This window comes from Ruditapes philippinarum, unplaced genomic scaffold (assembly GCF_026571515.1).
Source record: "Ruditapes philippinarum isolate M1 unplaced genomic scaffold, ASM2657151v2 ctg4336_1_1_1_1, whole genome shotgun sequence".
NCBI lineage: Eukaryota > Metazoa > Mollusca > Bivalvia > Venerida > Veneridae > Ruditapes > Ruditapes philippinarum.
The window spans coordinates 117,558-139,880 of NW_026860585.1; the positions used below are offsets into that span (position 1 = coordinate 117,558).

General features: G+C 32.3%; 4 protein-coding genes across 4 annotated transcripts; 2 read left to right on the forward strand and 2 right to left on the reverse strand.

Moving 5' to 3' along the window:
• Positions 1-622: 622 nt before the first annotated feature.
• On the reverse strand, positions 623-2,419 carry LOC132712690 (prostatic spermine-binding protein-like). Its single transcript, XM_060695104.1, has 2 exons — positions 2,408-2,419; positions 623-1,117 (listed from the first exon to the last, which is right to left on the reverse strand). Exons 1-2 carry the CDS (start codon positions 2,417-2,419, stop codon positions 623-625), a joined length of 507 nt encoding a protein of 168 aa, XP_060551087.1.
• Positions 2,420-3,030: 611 nt separating this feature from the next.
• Positions 3,031-7,292, forward strand: LOC132712691 (putative ferric-chelate reductase 1). Its single transcript, XM_060695105.1, has 5 exons — positions 3,031-3,159; positions 3,985-4,167; positions 4,929-5,024; positions 5,807-5,993; positions 7,165-7,292. Exons 1-5 carry the CDS (start codon positions 3,052-3,054, stop codon positions 7,290-7,292), a joined length of 702 nt encoding a protein of 233 aa, XP_060551088.1. The 5' UTR covers positions 3,031-3,051.
• A 102-nt stretch (positions 7,293-7,394) lies between these two features.
• On the reverse strand, positions 7,395-8,220 carry LOC132712692 (aspartate and glycine-rich protein-like). Its single transcript, XM_060695106.1, has 2 exons — positions 8,207-8,220; positions 7,395-7,926 (listed from the first exon to the last, which is right to left on the reverse strand). The coding sequence occupies exons 1-2, from the start codon at positions 8,218-8,220 to the stop codon at positions 7,395-7,397; spliced, it is 546 nt and encodes a 181-aa protein (XP_060551089.1).
• A 6,371-nt stretch (positions 8,221-14,591) lies between these two features.
• LOC132712693 (uncharacterized) lies at positions 14,592-21,389 on the forward strand (the record flags this gene model as incomplete). The annotated part of the gene is made up of 8 exons (XM_060695107.1): positions 14,592-14,774; positions 15,521-15,616; positions 16,446-16,635; positions 17,004-17,116; positions 19,273-19,455; positions 19,942-20,037; positions 20,859-21,048; positions 21,222-21,389. Coding segments are annotated over exons 1-8 (1,219 nt in total), but the record flags the coding sequence as incomplete, so codon positions are not given.
• Positions 21,390-22,323: the final 934 nt, after the last annotated feature.

The window sequence follows — 22,323 nt, forward strand, 5'->3', positions numbered from 1 at the left end:
ACATGTTATCCTGTAATTTGATCTCCCTCCACCCACCTTCTAGTCATCATTATTATCATCACTATCATCATCACTATCATCATCATCATCATCACCATTATCATCAACATCATAAACATTATCAACATTACCTTCATCATCATTACCATCATCAGCAAAATTGACGACATCATTTACAATAACATATGCGTCAGTATAATCATTAGCATCAGCATTCACAATTAAAGAATCAACATCAACACCTTCGTCTGCTTCGTGATCAACAGGTACGAGTCGGTGTAATGAGAAAGAAGAGCCATCCACAAATGTTAAGTTGTCATACAACTCGTAATACAAAATTAAAGAGCAATATGTTTGTATATAATTATACATCCTGTAAGTTAATAATATATAAATAACCCTCAAATTTGTATTTTCTGGAATGTCCAAAACACTATTGAAATATTCGCACAATTTGTTTAATATTATATTGCCTAAAATATACTTTATTGACGCCATAGCTATCACCATTAAGGTATCGTCTTCAAGAAATCATCATAAATAGATCTTTATATTGGCATAACAATCAAATGATTATCATTTTCAATACCTCCGCCATAATGATACCATTTTAATCATTTCACTAACCAGCATTACCATCCACATCGTCGATATTATAACCATCATCATAATTATCGTGGTCGCCGATATTTTCGCCATCATCATTATTATCATCATCACTGTCGTCAATATCACCACCATCATCATCATTATCATCATTGTCATGACCAAAATTACCACCATCGCCGCCATCATCATCATCATCATCATCATTATCATGGTCAAAATTACCACCATCGCCACCATCATCATCATCATCATTATCATGGTCAAAATTACCACCATCGCCACCATCATCATCATCATCATCATCATTATCATGGTCAAAATTACCACCATCGCCATCATCATCATCATCATCATCATTATCATGGTCAAAATTACCACCATCGCCATCATCATCATCATCATTATCATGGTCAAAATTACCACCATCGTCACAATCATCATCATCATTATCATGGTCAAAATTACCACCATCGCCATCATCATCATCATCTTCATCATCATCATCGTCCTCGATATTATCATGGTGGTGATCATCATTAATATCATCGTCATTATTACCACCATTATCATTATCATTATCATAACCGTATCTTTGAAATAAAAGGAATGGTGATAATTATCATAATTATGAATTATCATCGACATCATCAACTTGTTTTTTCAATTTCGCAGAAACTTAAAAAGAGAACATTAATCTAAATTTCTTCGTAGTTGTTTGTTTTTCTGTGTGTTTGTTTACATTTTTAAAAAGCATAACCTGAAGCATTAATATATCTCTGTAATGCAGTTATCATGTTTTTACCAATACAAACGTCAATTACAATTTTGCTTTTGAACATTTTGACATAAGTGTTATTAAGCGGGACACATTTACAAAAAACAGGACTCTGTTCTTGCTTTATGTTCTTATTATTTTTAGTATTCGATCCTGTGAATGGATCCAGAACCCTTTGTCTTTTAAAACATAACAACTTTCAAATACGGTTGCCAATTCAAGCCATTTCATTTGTTTTGCCTTTACGACAGATGTTTAAGCAAAAGTATGCAAAATTTGTTGTGTCTGCATTTTTATATTTTTGTTTTTCGTATTTTTGCTTTTTCTTTCGCATTATTTTTTTCTTCCTTTTTTTGCATCGTTGCATGGTGGCATTTACGTAAATTCGGATTTTGTCTTGTTGCTTTTTTTCATCCTCGCGGTTAGCACGTCAGTATAATACAATAATTATGTGCTATGGTCCGCACGTATTAAGGTTGTATTTTTAATGAAGTATTGGAGAGAGGGGTGTTGAATAAATTGAACAATTAAGAACATATAGTTAAGTACATTGGTGTCACTTTCCCGCATTGCGCTAGTGCAACTGAAATCCGAAAATGCCACAACAAAGCGAAAATGCATGTATGCAAAAAGCAGAATTTCAACAATGCGAAAAGACAAACTCGACATTGTTTTACTTTGTCGTATTTTGTATTTTCCTTTCGAAAAAGCAAACATACGGCAAATGAATTTTATATGTTATATTTCAACTTTCTTTTGTCGATTTTTCGCATATTTCGTCTCAAAAATGCAATTTCGCGAAGATACGACGAAGGTGGACATTTCATATCTTTGTGTTTTCACATTTTTGCATTTTGTTGTGAAGAAAACAAACAAAGCAAACCCCGAATTTTTTTAAATTAGCCACCATTCTAAAATATTTAGTCACAGTTTAAATATAGGTAAAGGGTACACACGGGCTATAAATAAGAAAGGCATAGATCTCAATTTCAAGTGCAGTGAGATAAGATACATACGACAGACCTGTGGTGACATTTCTAATTCTGGAATTCTTCACAAATTCAAAATTAATTTCAAATTCATGAATTCACGATTTCAACATACAGAATATAAGAATTTACGATTTCAACATAATGAATTCACCAATTCAGTTTCATGAATTCACAATTTCAGCTACAAGTCTTCACGATTTCAACTTCTCGACTTCACCACCCGAACTTCACGAATTCACGTTTTGAAATTCACGAATTGAACTTCGTAAATTCACGATTTTAACTTTTTGAACTTCACTTTCCATCTGACCAATAATTTTTTTTGTATTTAAAAGAGACAAAAACACCACATTACATATTTTTGGAATAGTTTTTCTTAAATGTTGCAGTAAAGTTCAATACATGAATTCATGAAGTTGAATTCATGCATTTGAAATCGTGAATTCATAAATTTGAAATCGTGAATTCGTGATGTTGAAATAATGAATTCATTAAGTTGAAAGCGTAAATCTGGAATTCATGAAGTTGAAATGTCCCCACCGGTCTTTCGTAGATACATGCACGTTTGATTTATACTTACTTCAAATTATATGGTTCCCTTATAGAATTTTAACAGAAAGTTTGAATATCTTACTATTTAAGTAAGTGCATGGGAATGTGTTAGTTTGTTATTTTATGTCGACAATAATGATCAGGAAATATCTCGTGTTCCAAAACGAAATGAGTTATGTTATCTCCTTCACGTGCATTTTAATAGTGGGTATCACTTTAAGTGAGGCAGCGGTAAGAACATTATTGATTGATTGATTAATTTAGGTTTGTTATTATTTTTTTTTTATTTTTTTTATTTTTTTTTTTTGCAAAATCAAAATAATTATGGTTATATAGCCTTTTTCGTAATATTTTTCCATACCTCTATTTCATTACATCCGTTACACATGTAATTAAAACGTCAATTTAACAGTTATGATTGAATAAAAAAAATGAAGTATTTTCAAATACCTAGAAATTGTTCAAAGAATGATCAAAATACTGTCTTAAAGATTTCGGTAGTGTCTTAACGTACTTGTCTCCATTTTTTTTGTACGTGCGTCCTTGGTAACCTTGGCTATTTTCCGGTATCCGGAATATGTACCATATGTGTTCCACCTCGTATTTTATAATCTGAATCGCATCGGTATGACCAATAACGATAGAAATATCTTTTCAAATAGATATTAATATGATTTTATACGACAGTTTACGATACTTTCCGAATTTTTATATATATTTTTCATTTTTTATGGACTATGTTAATCATATTTAATTCTCTTTCTACCACAGAATTTCAGTGTGTGACAGAGAGATAAAAAACGACTGAAAAGTACAATTATTTCATCTTGGTCAATATATAGGATGAGTAAAACGTTGTTTTTTCATGTTCTATCGTATACTTATTTTTTTTTTCATTTTCATGCCATATAGTTATTGGGGTTTCTTTTCATGTCCATGATGTATATTTATACTTAACATTGTTTCATAGTGTCTTCATCATGATTATATTTGTCACACGGGGATAGCATGTGTTTGAACTCACATAATATTTACCTACATTTTATTTTGCTATAGACGGTACAGAAAGACAGCGAGTGTGGCAAGACGGTCGGATGTTTCCATGATTGCTCGGGCGACACGTGTAGTTTTCTTCTCACGTGGATAGAAAAGGGAAGTGGCATAGAATTGACGCTAACATGTGCGAGAAGCGAAACAGATCCTTACTGTGCCATAGGTCTTTCAGATGACACGGAAATGGTAACTTAAAATAGTATAACTCTTGAAGTCAATTGAAAGACATTTTACTATAGACATTGTAATTTTTTTTCAAGTAGGAAACTTTGTACACGAAGTGTTTCCAGACAAAAGGTGAACCTACAAAGTCTCAACGAGAGTTATACACTGTTGTTAGAACTTAAAATCCTTATTACTTGAATGGTCCATAATCATGAATAATGAATATTATATTTTTATAGCTAAGTAACCGTGAATGTAACAAAGCGTGATATTTCGGTTACTGAAAGACTTTTAAACATATGAATCCAACATGACTGCTATTTCTTATTTGTATTTTTCCAGCATAAAGATTCGGTTTCCTCGTCGGAAAATCTCATCATGATGAATATATTTTATATTACATTGTATTTATATATATAAATAAATTTTAGAAATACAGCATAGCAGTTCAAATAATTGATAATGGATTATTCCTTACTGTCAAATTTAAGAAAAACTATTCCAAAATAATGTTATGTTATGGCTTTAACACGTGTTTTGAAAATAAATATACATGTATAGCTATTTAATGTAACTGAAATCTTGCTAAGTGGTTAAAACAAAGGACTAGTCATCTCAGAATATACACGTGGACAAGCTCTTTGTTTCCTTGAGCAAGAAGGTTTACGTAGTATATGTTTTGTATTGGTAGGTTACAGAAAATCTTTCGTGTGTGTCTTTAGGCTTATATTGTAGCTTCTTACACAATCAGATTAAAATGAATTCTGTATAAACTAATACAGGGCGATGACAGTGTGTTTGAATGTCTCTCCACTAGTGGAACACCTAATATTTATGTCTCGCACAATCCGGGAAAATATAACGTGCGACTAGATCAGGTATATTTTTTACATATTTTTGGTCTTACTGTTTATCATTGCCTCCTTTTTGACATTTGGCCTTATGAGGGAAGAAATCAAACCACAAGTAAGATTTATAACCTACCCATGAGCGACAGGCTAATATAAATAGCACTGTATATCACGGACTATTTTAACAATGTAATGTTCAAGGCACATGCAATTTTCATTGTAGTACTGTAATCAGAGGTCATTATGTTCACAGATATCTTTAATAAAGTCGAACAATATTTACTAAAGTAGATATAAAGATTGTGTTTCTACACATAGCATTGTTTGTCTCTCAAGTAGTTAAAAGAAGCGAGTCTTTTGATTGGGTCTTACTTGAATTTTAATAGCAAAAGAGCAAAAGAAAATTACTTCAAATAGAAAGAGAGAATTCAGTTTGGAGTTTCTATCAATTTTAATTAATGTATTGGGTTTGACAAAATCAGATGGGATCTCTCATTTAAGTTACAATCTCACGGAAAAAATCTCTCCCATGGAAGACACCGCCCTGTTCTCATTTCCGGCGCATTCTTTTAATATATATTTCTAGAAACAAACCGACCAATTACGGTTCAACTTCCAGGCTTTGAAATGTTATTTATTTAGAATAGGTGGCTAATATATTTAGAAACTAAATCTGAAGCTGGCATATTTAAATAAAATAAACTCTGCTAAACATTTGATATACTTTCGAAACGATAACATATTGTCATTAAGTCCCATTTGTATATTGAAATCTGATGAACGCCGTTTCTTTTAATCAATTTGAACAGAACCAGTACGGATTGTCTGCTATCAATACATCTTATAGTAACGGGCAGTTGAAATGTTCGTTTTTGAGACGTAAAACCTTCAATACGGTTACAGGCCGCAAGAAACGTGCTGCTCCCAGTGCGAGTAACTTCTTCGACATGGACACAGACTGGTATATACTGTATGCGTATGGAACAAACACTGGAGGTAAATAATGTAAACTAGACGTAGTTGACTGTATAATTAAAACATACATTCACAAAAGTTTTTCAAAGTGTTGTCTGGCGGAGGCTGGTTAAAGTTGTGCTGGATATCGGCGTTTTTCGAAAGTTTTGAAATTCTGTTGTAAGTTGTGATCATTTAAAAATGGTTCCAATGCAGGCTTAAGCTTTCAGAGAGGTTTTGTGAACACAGTTGACAAACTTCTCCTGAGGCGCATGTCACCTTCGCAGAACACTTGTCTCACGGCGGCCGACAGACATAAACACGACGGCCATGAAATAACAGAGTGGAATTTTCAGGGCTGTAGAAGTGCAACTATAGTGTACAGTTTGTTTATTGGCATGTCTTGTATTCCACACTTCCATTCCTTTCTCGTTCCTGTATATCTCATTCAAACTGCAACAAAATACACAAAAGGATATAGGATATAGGAGTTGACCAATTAATGCATTTTTATGATATATGTATATCTAAAGAATTATTTTTATAAAATAAAAAAACGGTAAAGTTATGTTGTTTCCATAATGTTATGAAGAGTTTCTGTTATTTAACACTCATGAATATAGTACGTAAACAGAATAATATTTCCAGGTAAACACTATGACGCTAAACATTTTAGGTAGGATTTTAACTGTTTAGCATCTTACATTTGCTCTAGACAGGCACTTTGACGTCATTCTTTTTCAATAAAAGGCAGTAAATACAAAACGTATATAGCTCTATATAATTTAACAACATAATAAGGAAAATTACACATAAGTAAACGTAACTTGGCTGTGACAGATATAATTACAATGTACTTGCTTTAACAAAAGGTCGTCTGCGTCAAGAGAAAAAAATAATGCTGACAATAGCTTGTATTGCTGACTCACACTGACAAACGCTGTCAACGGCTAGTACACACTTACGTTATGGAACGCCTTTGTCAAACGCCAGCAAACGCTGGCAAAACGTACATAGCTTGTACCTTTAGGTAATTATGTGAAATCAATCCACAGTTATTAAGCTTGGATGATACTGTAAGCACAAGTGACTTTGTCTTGATTGGAGAGTTAGTCAAAATGGTGCAGGGTTTAATGTTTATTAATTTAACTTAATTTATGTTTGAAGAGTTAGTAATTATGATAATTATACGAAAAATGTTTTTACTTTGCAGGAGCTATCGGCTATCACACGTCACCACCGCTTGTATCCACGGCAAAAGCAGATTTTCAAAGCACAGTCGACATCAGCGCTACCGCTATAAAACAACCACTTGTCATAGCTATCACCATTAAGGTATAGTCTTCATGAAATCATCATACATAGATCTTTATATTGGCATAACAATCAAATGATTATCATTTTCAATACCTCCACCATAATGATAGTATTTTAATCATTTCACTAACCAGCATTACCATTTACATCGTCGATATTATAAACATCATCATAATTATCGTCGTCGCAGATATTTTCGCAATCATCATTATTTTCATCATCGCTGTCGTCAATATCACCACCATCATAATCATTATCATCATTGTCATGACCAAAATTACCACCATCGCCACCATCATCATCATCATCATCATCATCATCATCGTCATGGTCAAAATTACCACCATCGCCACCATCATAATCATTATCATCATTGTCATGACCAAAATTACCACCATCGCCACCATCATCATCATCATCGTCATGGTCAAAATTACCACCATCGCCACCATCATCATCATTATCATCATTGTCATGACCAAAATTACCACCATCGCCACCACCATCATCATCATCGTCATGGTCAAATTTACCACCATCGCCACCATCATCATCATCATCATCATCGTCGTCGTCGTCGATATTACCATGGTGGTGATCATCATTAATATCATCGTCGATATTACCACCATCATCATTATCATTATCATAACCACATCTTTGAAATTAAAGGAATGGTGATAATTATCATAATTATGAATTATCATCGACATCATCAACTTGTTTTTTTCAATTTCGCATAAACTTAAAAAGAGAACATTAATCTAAATTTCTTCGTAGTTGTTTGTTTTTCTGTGTGTTTGTTTACATTTTTAAAAAGCATAACCTGAAGCATTATTATATCTCTGTAATGCAGTTATCATGTTTTTACCAATACAAACGTCAATTACAATTTTGCTTTTGAACATTTTAACATAAGTGTTATTAAGCGCACTTACAAACTTGCTTGCATGATTTCAGTCGGCCATATTCCCTAGCCATGAAAGATAACTCCCTGTTTCCCTGTCTAAAATTCCACCAAATTATTCCCCTTTCAAATGAACTCAAAGAAGGGACCTTTTAAAAAGACTTTGTATTTATTTATTCGATTTTTTGTTCAGAAACGGACAATTTTTTCTTTACCTTTGTTTAATTTGCTTTCTATCTATATATGGTTCCTTTGGTAAACATATGAGTTTTGATGGTAAACAAATGAATTTTCTGAACCGAAAGTAATCTAACACACAGCGTTGCTGTCATCACATGTAAACAATACATTAAATCGGTAAGAATATTGAGATATTTGTTTGACTATCAGTTTCAAATGCAAAATACTAATATGGAAAACAACTTTGTGTAGTTTATGTGTATTGTTTTAATGTGTTTGTCTGATATTTTAGTTGTAAAAGCCATGTACACTTAGTGTCGCTTCATAGCAACCGAGTTTAAAACGTGAGCGGTAACTGAACGAGATATGGCAAAGCGCATGCTCGCGCACTGACTTCCGCTCTATCGAAATACTGCATATACGTATAGCGAAAGTTCGTAAGTGAAGCGGGACACATTTACAAAAAAAATAGGACTCTGTTCTTGCTTTATGTTCTTATTATTTTTGGTATTCGATCTCAAAGAAGACCGCCTGTGAATGGTTCCAGAACCTTTGTCTTTTAAAATATAACAACTTTCAAATACGGTTGCCAATTTAAGCCATTTCATTTTTTTTTATTTTTGCCTTTACGACAGAGATTTAAGCAAAAGAATGCAAAATTTGTTGTGTCTGCATTTTTATGTTTTTGTCTTTTCCTATTTTTGCTCTTTTTTTTCGCATTATTTTTTTCTTCCTTTTTTGCATCGTTGCATGGTGGCATTTACGTAAATTCGGATTTTGTCTTGTTGCTTTTTTTCATCCTCCCGTTACGCACGTACATATATATAACACATAATTATGTCATATGGTCCCGCACGATTAAGTTTATTTATTACTGAAATTAAAATTGTTTGAAAAAATGAACAATTAAGAACATTCATATTCAATCACATTGTGTAAACTTTCTCCGCAATGCGCTAGTGCAACTGAAATCCGAAAATGCCACAACAAAGCGAAAATGCACGTTTGTAAAAAGCAAAAAATTCAACAATGAACAAAAAGACAAACTCGACTTTGTCGTACCTTGTATTTTCCTTTTTTAAAATTTTAGTCATGAAAAAGCAATGATACGGCAAATGAATTTTATATGTTATATTTTACCTTTCTTGTGTCGATCTTTCGCATATTTCGTCTCGAAAATGCAATTTCAGGAAGATACGACAAAGTTAGACATTTCATATCTTTGTGTTTTCACATTTTTGCATTTTGTTATGAAAAAAACCCAAAGCAAACCACGAATTTTCTTAAATCAGCAACCATTCTAAAACATTTAGTCACAGTTTAAATATAGGTAAAGGGTACACACGGGTTATAAATAAGAAAGTCACAGATCACTATTTCAAGTGCAGTGAGATATGATACATACGACAGACCAGTGGTGACATTTCAGATTCTGGAATTCTTCACAAATTCAAAATTAATTTCAACTTCATGAATTCACGATTTCAACATACAGAATATAAGAATTCACGATTTCAACATAATGAATTCACCAATTTAGTTTCATGAATTCACAGTTTCAGCTACACGTCTTCACGATTTCAACTTCACGACTTCACCATTTGAACTTCACGAATTCACGTTTTGAAATTCACGAATTCAACTTCGTAAATTCTCGATTTTAACTTTGTGAACTTCACTTTCCATCTGACCAATAAATTATTTTGTATTTAAAAGAGACAAAAGTACCACATTACATATTTTTGGAATAGTTTTTTTCTTAATGTTGCAGTTAAGTTCAATAGATGAATTCATGAAGTTGAATTCATGTATTTGAAATCGTGAATTCATAAATTTGAAATCGTGAATTCGTGAAGTTAAAATAATAAATTCATTAAGTTGAAAGCGTGAATTCCTGAATTCCGTGCGTTGAATACTTATATCGGAAATTCATGAAGTTGAAATGTCCCCACCGGTCTTTCGTAGATACATGCACGTTTGATTTATACATACTTCAAATTATATGGTTCCCTTATAGAATTTGAACAGAAAGTTTGAATATCTTACTATTTAAGAAGTGCATGAAAAAGTGTTACTTGGTTATTTTATGTGGGCAATAATGATCAGGAAATATCTCGTGTTCAAGAACGAAATGAGTTATGTTATCTCCTTCACGTGCATTTTAATAGTGGGTATCACTTTAAGTGAGGCAGCGGTAAGAACATTTTTGATTGATTGATTAATTTACGTTTGTTACATTTTTTTGCAAAATCAAAATAATTATGTTTATATAGCCTTTTTCGTAATATTTTTCCATACCTCTATTTCATAATATCCGTTACACATGTGGTTAAAACGTCTATTTAACAGTTATGATTGAATAAAAAAAATGCGGTATTTTCAAATACCTAGAAATTGATCAAAATACTGTCTTAGAGATTTCGGTAGTGTCTTAAAGTACTTGTCTCCATTTTTCTTTTTTATTCCCTGCGGTCTGGAGACCGCAGGGTATTGGTACGCGTTTAACTTTTGAGGCATGGAGGAGCACGTGACCTGTTTTCGGTACATGGAGGAGCATGTGATCTGTAAACCGTACATGATTGGTTAATTGACCTTTTCGAAAACCTGGCTAAATACCGTTTGCCGGTACGTTACGGATAATCCTCTAGGGAATAAGTCAGAATTACACCTAATTAAGAACAAAAAACTATTACGTGATATTTTTAATTTTTTATAATTATAATACCGTTTAAGGTGGAAAAACTTGAATAATGTGTTTGAAAATTATCAATGTTTCTTTAATATGTATCTCAAAATGTTACAAACAATAAATTGTTTATACTGAAAATCTACAAAATTAAAATATTCGTAGTGGCATCTGCCATAATAAATAGAGATGTTTTCTGCGAAAACATGTGTGTTTGCTTTTTTTCTTCTTTTTTTTTTTTTGCTCGGAATTATTCATAAAATGGTAGGCCTATTTAATCATTTTCTTAAAAAGAAATAATTGTTTTATGTTCGACCTTCTCCGGTCATTAACGGTCACCAGTTTCCAAAGACCTTCTTCTATATTGATCGATTATTGTCAACTATATTCCTGATACAAACGTTTATTTATCCACCCACCCAAACAATGTTGAAGTTAGTTAAATGAAATATCTTTATATCATCAAAAATGTTCCCCGCAGGAAACCATTTTACTTGTACTACTTGACATACAAAAAGTATGTGCGTGATGACCATCATCCATGGTAACCCAGGCTATTTTCCGGTATCCGGAATATGTACCATGTGTTCCACCTCGTATTTTCCTAGTATAATCTAAATAGCATCGGTATGATCAATAATGAAAGAAATATCTTTTCAAATATATATTATGATTTTATACGAAAGTTTACGATACTTTTAATTTTATATATTTTTCATTTTTTATGGACTATGTTAATCATATTTAATTATCTTTCTACAACAGACTTTCAGTGTGTGAAAGAGAGATAAAAAAAAGACTGAAAAGTACAATTATTTTATCTTGGTCAATATATAGGATGACTAAAAGTTATTTTTCATGTTCATGTCGTATCCCAGCAAACACCTGACGTTGTTTCAACGTTGGATCTAAGTTGAATTTATGTCACGACGTCAAAATCCTAAATACAACGTTGAAACAACGTTGTATTTGCGACGTCGTATCAACGTGTTGGAATTACGTCGATACGACGTCGGATTTCAGTGTAATCCAACATAGTAGTCTTGATTGAGTTACTTCCCTTTGTTCTGATTTATAAATCCGATAGGTGGCTCTGATTTCAGGTCAATATAATCATTCGAATTTTGTTATTCATTTTTTTTCACATCCATTGTATATATTTTTTTAAAATTGTTGTTATACTAGACCATAAAAAGGCACAATATTAGTATTTCATTTAAATAAATTGAAAAAAAATAATGGAAACTTGATGAATTTCAAAACGAGGCTACACCAACAATTTGTTTTCAAATTCAAACAAAGGCAAAGGAAGGACATTATGCACATCATGGAAGACAATTTGCATAGTGAAAAGTAAGTGATATTTTTGATGGTAGATAAAAATGCATAGTATAATAACTGAAAAATTATTAGTTACATTAAGAATATAATTATATTTTCATGATATTCAATTATCTCAGTTCTAAACCAGTTAATTAATGTAGTCTGATTCGCCCTCATTTAACTCGTACTTTGGGATTCAATTGATATATAAATTGTATGAAATTCTGTCAAACTTTTTGTTTTATTTGTGTTGTCATTTTAAGCCAAGATCCCTACATGACCTTAATCTCTCTAATTCGATTTATCAGATTAGTAGACTAGATAACAATAGGTATTTCACCACAATGTATTTGTTAACAAAGGAACACCTGTCAATATTTGAGATTTAATCTATTTCTATTCAAATAGATCTACATGTAAAAGGTCAAAGTAGGGATCTATCAATACATAAGTATACTGTCAAAGTAAATTTTTAACTTTTTGTCAATAATCATTGGGTTTTGTTTTTTTATAGACTGACACTTAATTTTTGTGTGATGACAATTAGCTGATAAGATTGTATACATGAACAACAGTCGACAGAAAACATCATTTGGACATAAAAAGAATGATAAGTGCATCAAATTAAGGTAATATATGGATTTTGATTTGTTATTTACTGTTATTTCTGTTTTGTCATAATTAACTGTTCATCAAAAGTAAAATTATAATAACGTAAAATGTCTTATGATTGAATTTGCACCTTTACATGTTACTGTTTTGCAAATTACATATATTTGAAGTTACAGTTTTTGAGTGTTCTACATCATCAATCGACGTCTGATTTCAATTTATGATATGTTAGGGTAATTGATAATATTATTTTTATTTAATATTAATTGACCATTTTGGTTGTTATGTACACCTATTTATTTCTGTTTCATTTTTGCAGTTTCAAGGAAAAAAAAAACAAGTTCAACCTCAAAACAAGTTTGACACAGTGTCTTCGTAGATGAAAATAATCAGGATCCAGTGGTGGACGTTTAGTATACCAGAATTATTCACATGGAGGAGTATATCTCCAAATTTAATATATTTAAGTTAGTTTTGAAAGAATAAAGATAAAAAATTACTTTCTTTCTTTAAATGTGAATATTTATTTATTGTTTTGTGTGTTACACTTAATTTTGACAGAAAGGAATATTTTCCCTCACTTATCAGATTTGTTACCGATGAAATCATCTGCAAAAGAAAGCTTTATTTTCCATGATTTCCATTTTCTATGAGTTATTTAAAAGAAAACCTTTTTAAGCATGTTGTAAACATGAATACTTTAATTGACATATATTGTAATAGTTAACACTGTATAGTAGACCTTTATATGAAAATGATTTGTTGACTGTTGTTTGTTATAATTTTGGATTACAAAATGTGTATTATTGTATTGACTGAAAGAGTCTGATAAATGTTGAAGTTCAATTTTGAAAAGACATGTAACTCTTTTTTTAATTTTAATAGTTTATATACAATTTATAAATATCAAACTTTATTTTATTATCACTATAAATGATTAAAAGTCAGTCATTTTTGTGATGTTAAACAAATGTGTTGGAAATATATATTTACTGTATATTAAGTTTTACATGAATAGATAAATCAGAAACTGTGTTATACATTTTGTTTAATTGTTTTTATGATCACTTTCTAAAATAATAAAATCACTTTTTGAGTATAGAAAGTTTTGTATTTTCTCTTTATTTGGGAGTTATTTAATGAAAACAGGTCAAATTTATGTTGGGAATTGGTTGGAATTACGTTGGAAACTAGTTGGTATTACGTCAGTAACTGGTTGGAATCATGTTGGAAACTGGTTGGATTCACGTTGGGAATAGGTTGGAAAGTAGTTGTATATACGTTGAAAAGAGGTTGGATTTATGTCATTTTATGACGTTGGATTGACGTCGGACTCTGACGTCTAAAAAACTTTCATATACAACTAAATTCCAACGTCTATCCAACGTCGGACTCTAACTTCTGAGCAACGTTGAAACAACGTCATGTGTTTGCTGGGATAGTTTATTTTTTTCATGTTCATGCCATATAGTTATTGAGGTTTCTTTTCATGTTCATTATGTATAGTTATACTAAACATTGTTTCATAGTGTCTTCATCATGATTACATTTGTCACACGGGGATAGCATGTGTTTAAACTTACATAATATTTACCTACATTTTATTTTGCTATGGATGGTACAGAAAGACAACGAGTGTGGCAAGACGGTCGGATGTTTCCATGATTGCTCGGGCGACACGTGTAGTTTTCTTCTCACGTGGATAGAAAAGGGAAGTGACATAGAATTGACGCTAACATGTGCGAGAAGCGAAACAGATCCTTACTGTGCCATAGGTCTTTCAGATGACACGGAAATGGTAACTTAAAATAGCATAACTCTTGAAGTCAATTGAATGACATTTGACTAAGGATATTGTAATTTTTTTCAAGTAGAAAACTTTGTCCAGAAAAAAGGTGAACCTACAAAGTCTCAACGAGACTTATACACTGTTGTTAGAACTTAAAATCCTTATTACTTGAATGGTCCATAGTCATGAATAATGAATGTTTTATTTTTATAGCTAAGTAACCGTGAATGTAACAAAGCGTGATATTTCGGTTACTTAAAGACTTTAAACATATGAATCCAACTTGACCGCTATTTCTTATTTGTATTTTTCCAGCATAAAGATTCGGTTTCCTCGTCGAAAAATCTCATCATGATGAATATATTTTATATTACATTGTATTTATATATATAAATAAATTTTAGAAATACAGCATAGCAGTTCAAATAATTGATAATGGATTATTCCCTACTGTCAAATTTAAGAAAAACTATTCCAAAATAATGTTATGTTATGGCTTTAACACGTGTTTTGAAAATAAATATACATGTATAGCTATTTAATGTAACTGAAATCTTGCCAAGTGGTTAAAACAAAGGACTAGTCATCTCAGAATATACACGTGGACAAGCTCGTTGTTTCCTTGAGCAAGAAGGTTTGCGTAGTATATGTTTTGTATTGGTAGGTTACAGAAAATCTTTCGTGTGTGTCTTTAGGCTTATATTGTAGCTTCTTACACAATCAGATTAAAATGAATTCTGTATAAACTAATACAGGGCGATGACAGTGTGTTTGAATGTCTCTCCACTAGTGGAACACCTAATATTTATGTCTCGCACAATCCGGGAAAATATAACGTGCGACTAGATCAGGTATATTTTTTACATATTTTTTGTCTTACTGTTTTTATATAAAATCTGATGACACCGCGATTTATCATTGCCTTTTTGACATTTGGCCTTATGAGGGAAGAAATCAAACCACAAGTAAGATTTATAACCTACCCATGAGCGACAGGCTAATATAAATAGAATTGTATATCACGGACTATTTTAACAATGTAATGTTCAAGGCACATGCAATTTTCATTGTAGTACTGTAATCAGAGGTCATTATGTTCACAGATATCTTTAATAAAGTCGAACAATATTTACTAAAGTAGATATAAAGATTGTGTTTCTACACATAGCATTGCTTGTCTCTCAAGTAGTTAAAAGAAGCGAGTCTTTTGATTGGGTCTTACTTGAATCTTAATAGCAAAAAAGCAAATGAAAATAACTTCAAATAGAAAGAGAGAATTCAGTTTGGAGTTTCTATCAATTTTAATTTATATATGGGGTTTGACAAAATCAAATGGGATCTCTCATTTAAGTTACAATCTCACGGAAAAAAATCTCTCCCATGGAAGACACCGCCCTGTTCTCATTTCCGGCGCATTCTTTTAATACATGAATATATTTCTAGAAATAAACCGACCAATTACGGTTCAACTTTCAGGCATTGAAATGTTATTTATTCAAAACATTACATTAGAATAGGTGGCTAATATATTTAGAAACTAAATCTAAAGCTGGTATATTTAAATAAACTTAAACTCTGCTAAACATTTGATAAACTTTCGAAACGATAACATATTGTTATAAAGTCCCATTTGTATATTGAAATCTGATGAAAGCCGTTTCTTTTAATCAATTTGAACAGAACCAGTACGGATTGTCTGCTATCAATACATCATATAGTAATGGGCAGTTGAAATGTTCGTTTTTGAGGCGTAAAACCTTCAATACGGTAACAGGCCGCAAGAAACGTGCTGCTCCCAGTGCGAGTAACTTCTTCGACATGGACACAGACTGGTATTTACTGTATGCGTATGGAACAACAAACGCTGGAGGTAAATAATGTAAACTAGACGTAGTCGACTGTATAATTAAAACATACATTCACAAAAGTTTTTCAAAGTGTTGACTGGCGGAGGCTGGTTAAAGTTGTGCTGTACACACTAACGTTATGGAACGCCTTTGTCAAACGCCAGCAAACGCTGGCAAAACGTACATAGCTCGTACCATGAATACAGCTTTAGGTAATTATGTGGAATCAATCCACAGTTATTAAGCTTGGATGATACTGTAAGCACAAGTGACATTGTCTTGATTGGAGAGATAGTCAAAATGGTGCAGGGTTTAATGTTTATTAATTTAACTTAATTTATGTTTAAAGAGTTAGTAATTATGATATACGAAAAATGCTTTTACTTTGCAGGAGCTATCGGCTATCACACGTCACCACCACTTGTATCCACGGCAAAAGCAGATTTTCAAAGCACAGTCGACATCGCTATAAAACGACCACTTGTCATAGCTATTACCACTAAGGTATAGTCTTCATGAAATCATCATACATAGATCTTTATATTGGTATAACAATCAAATGATTATCATTTTCAATACCTCCACCATAATGATAGCATTTTAATCATTTCACTAACCAGCATTAACATTTACATCGTCGATATTATAAACATCATCATAATTATCGTCGTCGCAGATATTTTCGCCATCATCATTATTATCATAATCGCTGTCGTCAATATCACCACCATCATCATCATTATCATCATCGTCATGGTCAAAATTACCACCATCGCCACCATCATCATCATTATCATCATTGTCATGACCAAAATTACCACCACCGCCACCATCATCATCATCATCGTCATGGTCAAAATTACCACCATCGCCACCATCATAATCATTATCATCATTGTCATGACCAAAATTACCACCATCGCCACCATCATCATCATCATCGTCATGGTCAAAATTACCATCATCGCCACCGTCATCATCATTTTCATCATTGTCATGACCAAAATTACCACCATCGCCACCATCATCATCATCATCGTCATGGTCAAATTTACCACCATCGCCACCACCATCATCATCATCATTATCATCATTGTCATGACCAAAATTACCACCATCGCCACCATCATCATCATCATCGCCATCATCATCGTCGTCGTCGTCAATATAACCATGGTGGTGATCATCATTAATATCATCGTCGATATTACCCACCATCATCATTATCATAACCACATCTTTGAAATTAAAGGAATGGTGATAATTATCATAATTATGAATTATCATCGACATCACCAGCTTGTTTTTTTTCAATTTTGTAGAAAAACTTAAAAAGAGAACATTAATCTAAATTTCTTCGTAGTTGTTTGTTTTTCTGTGTGTTTGTTTACATTTTTTAAAAGCATAACCTGAAGCATTAATATATCTCTGTAATGCAGTTATCATGTTTTTACCAATACAAACGTCAATTACAATTTTGCTTTAGAACATTTTAACATAAGTGTTATTAAGCGGGACACATTTACAAAAAACAGGACTCTGTTCTTGCTTTATGTTCTTATTATTTTTAGTATTCGATCTCACAGAAGACCGCCTGTGAATGGTTCCAGAACCTTTGTCTTTTAAAATATAACAACTTTCAAATACGGTTGCCAATTTAAGCCATTTCATTTTTTTTTATTTTTGCCTTTACGACAGAGGTTTAAGCAAAAGTATGCAAAATTTGTTGTGTCTGCATTTTTACGTTTTTGTCTTTTCGTATTTTAGCTTTTTTTTCGCATTATTTTTTTCTTCCTTTTTTTGCATCTTTGCATGGTGGCATTTACGTAAATTCTGATTTTGTCTTGTTGCTTTTTTACATCCTCGCGTTGCAAATATATAATACATAATTGTGTCATATGGTCCCGCATGAATAAATTTATTTATTACTGAAATTACAATGGTTTTAAGAATATGAACAATTAAGAACATTCATATTCAATCACATTGTGTAAGCTTTCTCCGCAATGCGCTAGTGCAACTGAAATCCGAAAATGCCACAACAAAGCGAAAATGCACGTATGCAAAAAGCAGAAATTCAACAATGCGAAAAGACAAAATCGACTTTGTCGTACCTTGTATTTTCCCTTTTTTTAATTTTCGTCATGAAAAAGCAATGATACGGCTAATGAATTTTATATGTTATATTTTACCTTTCTTGTGTCGATCTTTCGCATATTTCGTCTCGAAAATACAATTTCAGGAAGATACGACAAAGTTGGACATTTCATATCTTTGTGTTTTCACATTTTTGCATTTTGTTATGAAAAAAAAACCAAAGCAAACCACGAATTTTCTTAAATCAGCCACCATTCTAAAAAATTTAGTCACAGTTTAAATATAGGTAAAGGGTACACACGGGTTATAAATAAGAAAGTCACAGATCACTATTTTAAGTGCAGTGAGATAAGATACATACGACAGACCTGTGGTGACATTTCAAATTCTGGAATTCTTCACAAATTCAAAATTAATTTCAACTTCATGAAGTCATGCTCATTATGTATATTTATACTAAACATTGTTTCATATAGAATCTTCATCATGGTTATATTTGTCACATGGGGATAGCCTGTGTTTCACCTTACATAATATATACCTACATTTTATTTTTTCTATAGACAGTACAGAAAGACAGCGAGTGCGGCAAGACGGTTGGATGTTTTCACGATTGCTCGGGCGACACGTGTAATTTTCTTCTCACGTGGATAGAAAAGGGAAGTGACATAGAGCTGACGCTAACATGTGCGAGAAGCGAGACAGATCCTTACTGTGCCATAGGTCTTTCAGATGACACCAAAATGGTAACTTAAAATAGCATAACTCTTGAAGTCAATTGATGGACATTTTACTAAGGATATTGTAATTTTTTTCAAGTAGAAAACTTTGTAGTCTTAGAAATACAGCTTAGAAATACAGCATAACAGTTCAAATAATTGATAATGGATTATTCTATACTGTCAAATTTAAGAAAAACTATTCCAAAATAATGTTATGTTATGGCTTTAACACGTGGTATTATTTATTGTTATTTATTGTTTTGATATAAATATATTGCTATTAAATGTATCTGAAATCTTGCTAAGTGGTTAACACATAGGACTAGTCATCTCAGAACTTGGGTTCAAACTTCGCCATGGACAAGCTCGTTGTTTACTTGAGCAAGATAGTTTACGTAGTATATGTTTTGCATTGGTTGGTTACAGAAAGTCATTCGTGTGTGTATTTAGGCTTATATTGTAGCTTCTTACACAATCAGACTAAAATGAATTCTGTATAAACTAATACAGGGCGATGACAGTGTGTTTGAATGTCTCTCCACTAGTGGCACATCTAATATCTACGTTTCTCACAATTCGGGGAAAAATAACGTACGACTAGATCAGGTATATTTTTTTACATATTTTTTGTCTTACTGTTTTTATATAAAATCTGATGACACCGCGATTTATCATTGCCTTTTTGACATTTGGCCTTATGAGGGAAGAAATCAAACCACAAGTAAGATTTATAACCTACCCATGAGCGACAGGCTAATATAAATAGCACTGTACATCACGGGCTATTTTAACAATGTAAGTTCAAGGCACATGCAATTTTCATTGTAGTACTGTAATCAGAGGTCATTATGTTCACAGATATCTTTAATAAAGTCGAACAATATTTACTAAAGTAGATATAAAGATTGTGTTTCTATACATAGCATTGTTTGTCTCTCAAGTAGTTAAAAGAAGCGAGTCTTTTGATTGGGTCTTACTTGAATCTTAATAGCAAAAGAGCAAAAGAAAATTACTTTAAATAGAAAGAGAGAATTCAGTTTGGAGTTTCTATCAATTTTAATTTATATATGGGGTTTGACAAAATCAAATGGGATCTCTCATTTAAGTTAAATTCTCACGGAAAAAATCTCTCCCATGGGAGACACGCCCTGTTCTCATTTCCGGCGCATTCTTTTAATACATGAATATATTTCTAGAAATAAACCGACCAATTACGGTTCAATTTCCAGGTATTGAAATGTTATTTATTCAAAACATTACATTAGAATAGGTGGCTGATAGAAACTAAATCTAAAGCTGGTATATTTAAATAAACTTAAACTCTGCTAAACATTTGATATACTTTCGAAACGATAACATATTGTTATAAAGTCCCATTTGTATATTGAAATCTGATGAAAGCCGTTTCTTTTAATCAATTTGAACAGAACCAGTACGGATTGTCTGCTATCAATACATCATATAGTAATGGGCAGTTGAAATGTTCGTTTTTGAGGCGTAAAACCTTCAATACGGTAACAGGCCGCAAGAAACGTGCTGCTCCCAGTGCGAGTAACTTCTTCGACATGGACACAGACTGGTATTTACTGTATGCGTATGGAACAACAAACACTGGAGGTAAATAATGTAAACTGGACGTAGTCGACTGTATAATTAAAACATACATTCACAAAAGTTTTTCAAAGTGTTGACTGGCGGAGGCTGGTTAAAGTTGTGCTGGATTTCGGCGTTTTTCGAAAGTTTTGAAATTCCGTTGTAAGTTGTGATCATTTAAAAATGTTCCAATACAGGCTTTAGCTTTCAGAGAGGTTTTGTGAACACAGTTGACAAACTTCTCCTGAGGCGCATGTCACCTTCGCAGGACACTTGTCTCACGGCGGCCGACGGACATAAATACGACGGCCATAAATTAACAGAGTGGAATTTTCAGGACTGTAGAAGTGCAACTATAGTGTACAGTTTGTTTATTGGCATGTCTTGTATTCCACACTTCCATTCCTTTCTCGTTCCTGTATATCTTATTCAAATTGCAACAAAATACACAAAAGGATATAGGATATAAGATGTGACCAATTAATGCGTTTTTATGATACATATATATCTAAAGAATTATTTTTAATTATTTTTATAAAATAAAAAAAACGGTAAAGTTATGTTGTTTCCATTATGTTATGAAGTGTTTCTGTTATTTAACACGTAATAGAAAGAGCACCGAAACACGAGGTTATCTGATTTGTACGAGGGGGCGTAGCCCCCCGAGTATTAATCAGATTACCGAGTGTATTGGTGTTCTTTCTCTTTTGTATCATAGTCAAACATAAAAACACGTTCCCTGTTGTCACAATATGAAACCCCGGCAAAAATGAACAAATAAACGAACATCTGAATATGATATTTTTGTCGCTTTCCCTTTCTCTGCCGTCACAATATGTAAACCCCAGCAAAAATGAGCCAATCAATGGGCATGCTCTGGAGTGCGGGTATCTAATACCCGCACTCCAGTTAACGCACTGTGCATGTATATGTATACGATTTAACCCTGACACATTTTCAACAGAAAGGTCCCCAAACTATGATACAATCAAGAATATAGTACGTAAACAGAAAAGAATTTCCAGGTTAACTATATGGCGCTAAACATTTTAGGTAGGATTTTAACTGTTTAGCATGTTACATTTGCTTTTGAGGAAATATATCAGCATACTTCTTTTAGACAGGCACTTTGACGTCATTCTTTTACAATAAAAGGCAGTAAATACAAAACGTATATAGCTCTATACAATTTAACAACATAATAAGGAAAATTACACATAAGTAAACGTAACTTGGTTGTTGACAAATATAATTACAATGTACTTGCTTTAACAAAAAGGTCGTCTGCGTCAAGAGAAT

What these genes read in the sequence shown, in the direction of transcription:
- LOC132712691 (XM_060695105.1), top strand. Translation starts at nt 3,052, where the DNA reads ATGTCGACAATAATGATCAGGAAATATCTCGTGTTCCAAAACGAAATG. An exon ending in TTTCAGATGACACGGAAATG is followed by an intron (nt 4,168 to 4,928) that starts GTAACTTAAAAT and finishes AAACTAATACAG; the next exon opens with GGCGATGACAGTGTGTTTGA. An exon ending in GTATGGAACAAACACTGGAG is followed by an intron (nt 5,994 to 7,164) that starts GTAAATAATGTA and finishes TTTACTTTGCAG; the next exon opens with GAGCTATCGGCTATCACACG.